We start from the raw sequence: 11,074 nt of genomic DNA, 5'->3' as shown, positions 1-11,074 counted from the left end.
GAGCAAAGTGAGCCTGGAGCCAGTTACTGTTGCGGGTGGGGGGTGGAGGAAAAGCAAATGTGACAGACATAAGTCAGAATTTAAGAACCCATTGTGGCTCTCGAGTCAAAAAGTTTGCCCAACCCTGTAATAAAAGCTTAATGTGCTAAGTATCTGGCTGTCTGATCGTCCATTCAACCAAGCAAAGCATAATATGCTAATGATATGCTAAGACCACTCAACTTCTCACTATGACATGCACTGACCACCAGGGGGAGACTGGGAGTTCAATCTCTCGCTATGATGTGCGTTGACCATCAGGGGGTGGTACGGAATGAAGGAAGGCCCCAGCAGGCAGCCAGAAGGCTCAGATCTGCCCTGATCACTGGCCAGGCCTAGGGATCCTACCCATGTATGAATTTTGTGCACTGGGCCCTCTAGTTTTTGTATATTTGGTTATTTCCAAATTTTTTTGCTATGACAATTATGTAGCAGTAAATATCCTGTAACATAGATATGTGTGAATGTGTAAAAGTAGTTTTGAGGATTTATTTGGAGAAGTAGTATTGTGTCAAGGAGAAGGTATATTTAAAATTTTGATAAATTGCCATATTACTCTTCAGAAATGTTGTGCATACACTCTCACTTTCAGAATGACTGCTGATTGCCCCCACCATTAGCAACACTTAATACAAACTTTAAAGTGTGTTTTCTTTTTTTGCCAAAATATTACACAAATTCATTCTCACTATAAAACAACCACAGGAAAGCAAAAGCAGAAGTGCCCTCTTGACCACCATTACAATCTCTCTTGGGAAATTTATTTCCACCTTGCTATTAATTTTCTATTGATGGTTTCATTATGCTTTATCTTCTTAGGAATAACTTCTTAATAATTAACTCAAACTTCCTAGACATATTCTTAAAAATTATTTGGACTTAACTCTAAGTTTTGGGGGTTTTTTTTGTTCTTTTTTTTTGTTTTTAAATTTTATTTTACGTGCTATGTGGGGGACGTGCTATGTGGGGGACGTGCTATGTGAGGGATGTGCTATGTGAGGGATGTGCTATGTGAGGGATGTGCTGCGTTGGGGGAGGGAACGTGCTCGTAACTCTAAGTTTTATTAGTTCATTGACTCACCATTATCTTCTACGATGGCCTCATCATCATTCTCATCCTCTGATCCAGGTGACTGTGACATTGTCTATCTTTGGGACGCTATGTTAGAAAACAGAGAATTCACTTTTACAGTAGCCCTCTCCCATACCATTATGATGTCACAGATTCATTGACTCTGGTTTATCAATCAATTTTATCCTATTTGTTTCATACCTTCAAGAAAATCCCGACAATTTTGGCTGTTAATCACACCTTCTCTGTTATCCCTTGTGATTAAGGCTCTATTTTTATATTTTTCTTCTTTCATTTAAAGCTAATTTGGGGAGAAAAGCACATTTGTTCAGACTAACATCTTAACTGGAAGTATAACATATCCTTTTCAATATTATGATGGCTTAAGCCCCTGCTGGCTTGAATGCTAAGAAATAAAATAAAAAAGAAATAATCTCCCTTCAAAGTGTCCTCCAGCTAATTTGGAGGGTTTTCCAAAGTATAATCTTACTTGTGATCTGAATCAAGTCTCTCATTATCTTTTATTTTGGTCTTTTCATCAGGCTATAGTGCTGTGGCTGTTGAGGGTCCTCCTGTGGTGAGATAACTATGGCTCTAATATGTTTTTCTCTAAATTCTCCATATCACAGGTGAGTAAAGGCTAATAGCATATTAGTTATTCTAATATGCTAATTCTACATTTTTGGGTATAATGAAAGGAAGTATAACATAGAGTAATTTAAAATTGCCCAAAGATGTGACATCACTTAGACTCTTGGCCAAAAGCAGGTAAAAAGTTCCTAAAGAATACCCTCCCTGCATTTTACTATCTCCAATGGGGGGTTAACTCACCGTCCCAGGAGAATCAATAGGATTTGTTGTCCTGTTCTGTATCTAGTTGGATCTGAAACCCGAGGGCTAAGAAGAGTTTTAGTTAACAGCAATCACCATAGCAACGTTTGTGACCTTTCTTCACCTAAAGTTCTACCCATGGATTTTACGTATATTTAATTATTTCAAGGATGATTGACAGCAGCTTTGACCAATCCCTTCAGGGGAAACCCCACTAGCCCAGCAGCGGCCTGGTTGGCATTAAAAGGAAAAAAACAAAACAAACAAACAAACAAACAAAAAACCGCAAATGATCTGAAATAGATACATTTCCCCAAGTCTGGGTTATTCTGTACAAAGACTGGCCCAATTCCTACCTGACACCGCTGGGGACTCCCTCCTGCCTTTGTGATATCACACCAATGGGGAGGGGCGGGGTTTCAGACTCCCCACCTAGTCTCCACAGAGGGGGGAGGGCAGAGGGAACTGGGGGATTGGGGTGCGGCTGAGAGCCTGCCAAGGTTGGAGGCTAGGCTTCCCACTTGGCTATTCCTGGCGTGGGTGAAGCTGGGGCTACATTTTTTCCATTGTGGTTGATTAAATCAGTTATCTAAAAATTTCTGTCTTGCTAGGTTGCTCCTTTCCTGATCCTTTGTCTAGCGAGAGCAGAATTTTATGAGAGCTTTAGTTGTCGGTGCTGGTTAGTGTTTCACACATATCTTTTTCCACTATTGTGAATGGGATACATTTTTTTCCTGTTTCTATTTCTGTTATTGCTAAAATAAAAGAAAGCTATTGGTATATAATAACAAAATGTTAATTGTAAAATCTAAATGGTGGGTATATTGGTGTTCATGGTAAAATTCTTTAGACTTTTCTGTCTGAAAATTATTATAATAAAAGTTGGAAAATAATAAAACAAAAGGGAACTCCTTTATAATACTTAAAAAAAAAGAAAGCTATGGGATTTGGTATATTTATCTTACATCCAGCTTGTATCAGTTCAGACTCTTGTTTGCAGGTGACAGAAAACCAACTTGAATAAGCTTAAGAAGAAAATGGAGTTCATTCATTTTTTTTTAACTGGGAAGGACAGGGCAAATCTCAGACAGGCCAGGATCCAGAGACTCAAATGGTATTAGCTCTCACGCATCTCTTCATTTCTATTCTCAGATTCTCTCTTTTTTGCATTGCCTCATTCTCTAAGATTCTTCCAAACAGTAGAGACAGGGCTACCAACTGTTCTTAGGATTCAAGATCCAAAGAAAAGAGAAAGCTTCTTCTTTACGTCTGATTTGGAATATTCTAAGAAAGATCTTATATCTCTGGCCTGGGTCACATGCCTTCCCCTTGGAGCTGCCACTGTGTCCAGCAGAATTTGATTTTATGGGTAACTCATCCAGGGTTAGGGGCCCAGGCAGGCACGTGTGTATACAAGGAATGGAGTAGGGCAACCTCATAGGCCATCCTACCAGGACAGTGAGTGAGGAGTAGACCTCCAAAGGAAGAAGAGTGCTATTATCAGAAGCAGGGAGAAAGGAATGCTGGGCAAACCAAAACAGTAGATGTCCACTACATAGACTTCTCAGTTTTAATAATTTTTACATTGCATTTCTTGGATTCTCAATGCATATAATCATACCATCTGCAAACAATTATCCTTTCCCCCCTCTTTTTGTCTTTCTTCCTTTTAGACTTATACAGCTCATTTCTTTTTTAAAAATATATTTTATTGATTTTTTACAGAGAGGAAGGGAGAGAGATAGAAAGAGTTAGAAACATCGATGAGAGGGAAACATCGATCAGCTGCCTCCTGCACATCTCCTATTGGGGATGTGCCCGCAACCCAGGTACATGCCCTTGACCGGAATCGAACCTGGGACCTTTCAGTCTGCAGGCCGACGCTCTATCCACTGAGCCAAACCGGTTTCGGCTATACAGCTTATTTCATTTTCTTGGTTCATTATATTTTAGAACCTTCAGAACACTATGGAGGACATCCGTGTCTTATTTGTGAATTTCATGGGAAGCGACTTGATTATGATGCTTGCTCATGGCTTTTTGATACTCTTTAGATTTTTTTTTTTTTTTTTTTTTTTTTTTTTTTTTTTTTTTTTTGTCTGTGCCTCGTGCGGCACCTGGACGGGCAAGGCCGCCCGCCCCCCGGTCTGCCAAGGGCTACTCTACCCCTCGGTTCTGGCCGCTGGGAGCAGAGGAGAGAAAGTCCTCTTTTATTCCATTGAGTTTTTATAAGGAATGGCTGCTGGTTTTATTAATTAATGATTTTTTTATTGAGGTAACATTAGTTAATAACAAATTTCAGGTATACCACATTATAACTCAGTACTTATATGCTCTATTGTTTGCTTACCAACAAAAGTCTATCCATTAATATAAATTTGATCCCCTTTATACATTTCACTCTCCCCCACTTCCCTCTGGTAACCACCATTCTGTTTGTATCTATGAGCTTGTTTTTGTTTTGTTACATTTGTTTATTTGTTACTTTTTTGTTTTATATTCTGGGTATGAGTGAGATCATATGGTTTTTGTCCTTTTCCATCTGACATTTCATAGTAAGCCTAGCAACAAGTCAAGAAAACAATGCAGCAAACCATTGATATAGCTAATTTCTGGGAGATGGTATTAGAGAAGGGCACATATATTTCTATATCTACATCTATATATGTATATGTATATCTATATGTATCATCTCCTGTCGATTTGCCAAGAGAATTACTTCTGATAGATATGCTGATGGCCCAGGTTGGGTGAGTGGGGGTAGATTGTGGGGGCAGGAGAGGAAGGTTGGTAGAGTCCTTGTCCCTAGTTTCTGAGCACAACTCTTGGAGAGACCTGGTGGTGTTTAATGGTCTCTGAGCAGCCTATCGGTGGCATTTGCATTAAAGACCTTTCCTCTTGGTGCTGAGAATGGCTCTACTAGAAGTAAGGAGGGCCTAGTTTGTAAAATCAGAGTTTTCTGGGCTGCTCTGTAATGTTGGCTGTGCAAGGGCTCAGGGAGGTCAGAGGCCTATTTCTTGGGGTGGTAGATAGCAGGGAGAAAAAGCTGCTTTTATTGGGGGCTCACTTAAGGGAAGTTTTTCTGAGCTTGAACCTGACCTCTCAGGCTTGTGTGGAATTGGGAGAAGCCCCAGAGTATGGAGGTCTTATCTCTGGACATTGTAATTGGCACTGACAGAGGCTATTGTTTACTATATATGGTTCTGTAGAATATTTGGCAACTTGCAGGGAGCAGGGGAAACAGTCTCTGTCTCCTTCATACCCACTTCAAAGTGAAACCTGTGTGTGTGTGGGTGTGTGTGTGTGTGTGTGTGTGTGTGTGTTTGTGTTGGAGGTAGGATTAAATCTAGTCTGTATTCTGCTAGTCAACAAACCTTGATCGCTAATGACAGGATGCCACTGTCAGCAGAGGAAAGCTAGAATTTTTATACTTGGACTACCCAAAGGGGTGCCTTTTTCTAATTAATTCACCTCAAGGGAGTACTTTTTCTTTCACAATTTTTCTGCTCTAGGATGGTGCCTGCTAGTTGGTGCCTTGGCTCTCTCAGAAGAATTGCTATGCAAATACTAGATTTCTAAATCCAAATGGGCCTCTATTGGAAGTCCTGGGTGATCAGAAGCTATCACCGGAAGGAGCCCTTTTCCCTTGCCTCTCAGAGTGAGCCCTGGCCACTCTCCTTGCCTCAGGCAAATTGACATAAGCAAATGACTTTGGTCAGATTAGATCAAGATGATGACGTAAATGCTTGTAACTTTGTTCCCATCTTCTCTTCTCCAAGTTCCTTAAAGCATCAGAGTGGAAAAAACAAAAAACAAAACAACAAGAAAAACACACAAAAAACCAAGAATGGTTTTTTTGTTTTGTTTTTTTATATAAATTTTATTGATTTTTTACAGAGAGGAAGGGAGAGAGAGAGAGAGTCAGAAACATCGATGAGAGAGAAACATCGATCAGCCGCCTCCTGCACATCCCCCACTGGGGATGTGCCCGCAACCCAGGTACATGCCCTTGACCGGAATTGAACCTGGGACCCTTCAGTCCGCAGGCCGATGCTCTATCCACTGAGCCAAACCGGCTTCGGCCCAAGAATGGTTTTAAAGGAAAATGTACCATCAGTAGTTCAGAAATTGAGATGAATTCCTTGAGGATAGAAATCAGATATGATCATATTGATAAGAGAGGATGAGTAGTCAAGTCCAAGGCCTGCAGGAGAAAATTACTAGAGAAAATCAAATCTCAGAATGAATAAATACAAAGAGCAGGTGTAGTGAGAACCCCCCTCTGATCGATTGAAGAATTGGCCAGGAAGAAATACACTGGAGTCCTCCATTGCCACAGTGAAATTGTTTTGGCTATTTGCAGGGAGTAGGGGGAACAGTCTCTGTCTCCTTCATACCCACTTCAAAGTGAAGCTGACAAGTCAACACATGCAACCTACTTACACAAGGCCCTCCAGCTCAGGAGATGGGCCATCTAGGAACACATAACTGCAGAGTAAACTCAGGAAAAGCTATCTTTGCAGATGTGTTTGTCCCTTATTCACTAACATGCATAGACATCAAAGGGTCAGCAGAAATATTTGGAGAAAATCTACAACATAAAAGAAAAGAACCAAAATGAATAAATAGAGTAATTAGCCCTGAGTTGGAAATAATACACAGAGCAAAACTCTGATTTTTAGACTCTAATTTTTCTACATATTCAGAGCACATTGCAGATATATTCAGAACCATTGTGAATTACTCAGGTAGGTTTTACAGCAAAATAAAAAAAAATGAATCTTGAAAAGAAGAACATGTAGAATATAAGAAATAGTATGAGCAAAGAAACAGTAAAATTTTGAGTTGTCTAAATGCTAGCAAAAAAAGAGCACCATTTGAATCAAACAAAGAGAATTCAGAGCTAAAATATTAAAAGAGACAAAGGGATATTTAATATTGATAAAAGATGCACTTGACTAAGAATATATGACAATCATGGACCTTTATGCACATAACAACATGAATTAGAGATATATAAAGCAAAGTCTATTAGAAATACAAGGAGAGTAAAAATTTACAAGTAACCTATCATGGGAGAGGGAGAGTCCCCCCTCCTATTTCCCCTTTTCTCTTCCATCCTTCTCTCCTCCCTTTCCTTCCTTCTTCCCTACTTTCCTCCAAAAATATATGTTTAGCACATAATATGTGCCACACATTGAGTTAGGTACTGTGAGCACAGCAACAAGCAAACCAACCTTGATGTCTGCAGCCTGAAGCTTATAGTCTAATCAGGGAGACAAATATTCAAATATTATTTAAATACACAAAAATTACAACTGTAATGAGTGCTCTGTAGGAGTGGTCAAGGAAGGTTCCCTGAGCAAATGAAACATCCCCAGCCCTGTCCAGTGTGGTTAGAGTGTCGACCTATAAACCAGGAGGTCTCACTGCCATTCCGGTCAGGGCACATGCTCAGGTTGCAGACTCAATCCCCAGTAGGGCACATGCAGGAGGCAGCCAATCAATAATTCTCTGTCATCATTGATATTTTTATCCCTCTCCCATCCTCTCTCTGAAATCAATTTTAAAAACATATTAAAAGAAGAGAGAATGGCCGAAGCCAGTTTGGCTCAGTGGATAGAGCGTCGGCCTGCAGACTGAGGGGTCCCGGGTTCGGTTCCGGTCAGGGGCATGTACCTGGGTTGTGGGCACTTCCCCAATGGGGGTTGTGCAGGAGGCAGCTGATCGATGTTTCTCTCTCATCGATGTTTCTGACTATCTCTCTCTCTCTTCCTCTCTGTAAAAAATCAATAAAATATATATAAAAAAGAAGAGAGAATGATTAATTGTGTCAAGAGCTGCTAACAGGTCAAATACATAGGGATGCAAACATGTCTATTACACTTAGCAACATGAGGCCATTTTTAACTTCCAATTACTTATTTCTGTATAACACACAATCCCAAAATTTAGTGACTAAAAACCGTCATCGTCATCGTCATCGTCATCGTCATCATCATCATCATGTCTCATGGTAATTTGGGTCAGAAATTCAGATAAGGAATATCAAGGACAGCTCATTTATGCTTCATGATGTCTGGGCCCTCAGTTGGGGTGACCTGAATGTCTAGGAACTAGAATAGTTGGGCATCTTTCTCTCTAGATAGTATCTCCACCTGGCTAGCTTGGGGCTTCTCACAGAAAAATAGACTTTGGGTAGGCAGACTTGTTACATGACATCTCAAGAGTCCAAGAGTGAGTGTTCCAAGAGGCTCAGGTAGAAGCTGCAAGGCACTAAGACCAGCCCAGTTTCAAGGAGAGGGGAATTAAGCTTCACCTCTTGAAAGACATATAGATAGAGAAGGGGAGGGTTGGGAAGGGGTGAGGGGGGAGAGAGAGAGAAAGAGAGGAGAGAAAACTAAGTTAAGAGAGAAAAGGGAAAATTAATAAGGCCAGGCTTCTGAGAAAGTGGAAAGGTATGAAATTCAAAAGTCAGGTGGAGTGCCCTGGCTAGTGTGCTCATCCCATGCATGGAAAAGTTTCGGGTTTGATTCCTGGTGTAGGCACATGCCCAGGTTGTAGGTTGGATCCCTTGGTGGGGTGGGTATGGGAGGTAACCAATAGACGTTTCTCTCTTACATTAGTGTTTCTCTCTCCCTCTCCCTTCTGCTCTAAAATCAATTTAAAAAGCATATCCTCGGGTGAGGATTTTTAAAAAAGGTAAGGTGGAGAGATTAGTCTCAGAAAAAGGGAGAGCTATACAAATAAGAAAAGTTAAATGGAATGGGATGGGGTAGACTTTTTTAAGTTGTATGTTTGTTAGCAGGCAGATAAGAGCAATCCTATCTTTTCTTCTGTTTTATGTATAAAGTAGGATGTGATGGAACAGGAGAGGGTGGTGGAAGTTTGGGAAAGTGGGAAAGGTTTGAAACAGTTCAGAAAGACTTGACGAGAGATAGGTATTAAGATTGCTGGTAGGCCCTAACCGGTTTGGCTCAGTGGATAGAGCGTCAGCCTGCGGACTGAAAGGTCCCAGGTTCGATTCCGGTCAAGGGCATGTGCCTGGGTTGCGGACATATCCCCAGAAGGGGATGTGCAGGAGGCAGCTGATCGATGTTTCTCTCTCATCGATGTTTCTGACTCTCTATCCCTCTCTCGTCCTCTCTGTAAAAAATCAATAAAATATATTTAAAAAAAAAAGATTGCTGGTAGACTTTTGGGCATATTCGACGTAAAATATTTCTCTCATAAATCAACAGATTAGGCGAATACGTAAGGATGTAGAAAAGTTCATAACACATACACTACTTAATAAGGTTGATTATATATGACTAGAAGCCTGTTGCACGAAGATTTGCACATTAGGCCTTCCTTCTTCCTTCCCCTGGCTGCCGGCACCGGTTTTCCTCTGGCAGCCGGGACCCAGGCGTTTGGTCCAGCCACAGCGAGGCTTGGCTTGCCAAAAATATCAACACAATATTTTTTCCCCGGTTAAATTCCCTTAGATAACAGCTTCTTCAGATATAATTTACATAAATTATTTTCTTCAGATAGTAATTTGCATACTGTGAAATTCACCCTTTGAAAGCATACAGTACAATGGTTTTAGTACATTCACAGAGTTGTGCAACCATTGCCTCTTTCTAATTTTAGAACATTTTTATCATCCACAAAAGAGACACTTTATTCCTTAGCTGTCATATCCCATACTCTCCTTTCCTTATAACCTGGAAATCACTAATCTACTTTCTGTCTCTATATGTTTACCCATTCTGGAAATTCCATAAAAATAGACCCACTCAATATGCGGTTTTTTTGTGTGTGTGGCTGCTTTACTTTACCTAATATTTTCAAGGCTCACCCATGTTGTAACATGTATTAGTATTTAATTATTTTATGGCCAAATAATATTCCATTGTATGGATATGCTACATTTGTTTATCAATTCACCAGTTTAAGGATATTTGGGTCATTTCTACTTTTTAGCAATTATGAGTAATGCTGTTATGAACATTCATGAGCATATATTTTCATTTCTCTTGAGTATATACTGAGGAGTGGAATTGCTGGATCATACGGTAACTCTATGTTTGACATTATGTAGAACTACCAAACTGTTTTTCAAAGAGGTTGTGCCATTTTATTTTCCATCCAGCAAGTATGAGGGTTCCAGTGTCTCACATCCTCTCTAATACATACATTTGTCTTTCTAAACAAATTTTATAGTATGCTGTGGAAAATTTGAATTGAGTAAAGGCATGGGGGGAGTTGACATTTTTCAATGAGGAGAGTAGAGAAATACCTTATTGAAAAGGTACCATTTGAACAGAGGCCTGAAGGAGGTGAGGGAAGTAGTCATGTGGAGATTTGGGGTAGAGCTTTCCAAGAAGAAGGAACAACCAGTGTAATGATCCTAAGGTATGTGTATGCCCAAGGTGTTAGAAAAAGAGCAAGGAGGTCACTGTGACTGGAGAAGACTAAGAAAAGACAAGGAAGGGGAGAAGGAGGAGGAGAAGGAAGAGGATTAGGAGTCAAAGAGATAATAGGAATCCAATTAAAAACAATATAAGCTATTTTACAGATAATGGTTTTACTCTGGTTGAGATGGGGAGCCATTGGAAAGGTTTGAGCAGAGAGGATACTTTAATTTGCCTTTAATTTTTAATAGGAAAACCTGGCATGTGTGAAGAATAAATTGTGGTGGAAGGAAGAAGTAAAAGACCAGTTTGGAGGCTATTAAAATAATCCAGGCAAGAGATGATGATGACTACGTCTACACAATGGAATACTACACTGCTGTAAAAAAACAAAAAACTCTTAACATTTGCAACAGCATGGATGGACCCAGAGAGCATTATGCTAAGCGAAATAAGCCAGTCAGCAAAAGATAAATACTCCATGATCTCACTCATTTGTGGAATATACCAATGAACAACATAAACTGAAGAACAAAAATAGAGCCAGAGACATAGAAGCATCAAACAGCCTGTCAAACCTCAGAGGGAAGGCAGAGGAGGAGGGGAGGTGGGTAAGAGATCAACTAAAGGACTTGCATGCATGCATATAAGCATAACCAATGGACACAGACAGTAGGGGGGTGAAGGCATGTGCTGGGGATGGGAGAACCCAGGGAGAGGTCAATGGGGGAGA

At 40.3% G+C, this 11,074-nt stretch overlaps 1 protein-coding gene across 1 annotated transcript in view; it reads left to right on the top strand.

Moving 5' to 3' along the window:
• MCTS1 (malignant T-cell amplified sequence 1) overlaps nt 1-11,074 on the top strand; it is a 64,587-nt gene that overhangs the window by 16,553 nt on the left and 36,960 nt on the right. Inside the window, exon 2 of the mRNA XM_015566559.1 lies at nt 1,654-1,740. Coding sequence (XP_015422045.1) covers nt 1,700-1,740 — 41 coding nt within the window. The 5' untranslated portion in view covers nt 1,654-1,699. The remainder of the gene's footprint in view (nt 1-1,653; nt 1,741-11,074) is intronic.

Source organism: Myotis davidii, unplaced genomic scaffold (assembly GCF_000327345.1).
Source record: "Myotis davidii unplaced genomic scaffold, ASM32734v1 scaffold500, whole genome shotgun sequence".
Taxonomy (NCBI): domain Eukaryota; kingdom Metazoa; phylum Chordata; class Mammalia; order Chiroptera; family Vespertilionidae; genus Myotis; species Myotis davidii.
The sequence above is the reverse complement of the archived record's forward strand: the minus strand, read 5'-3'. Positions and strand labels throughout refer to the sequence as shown.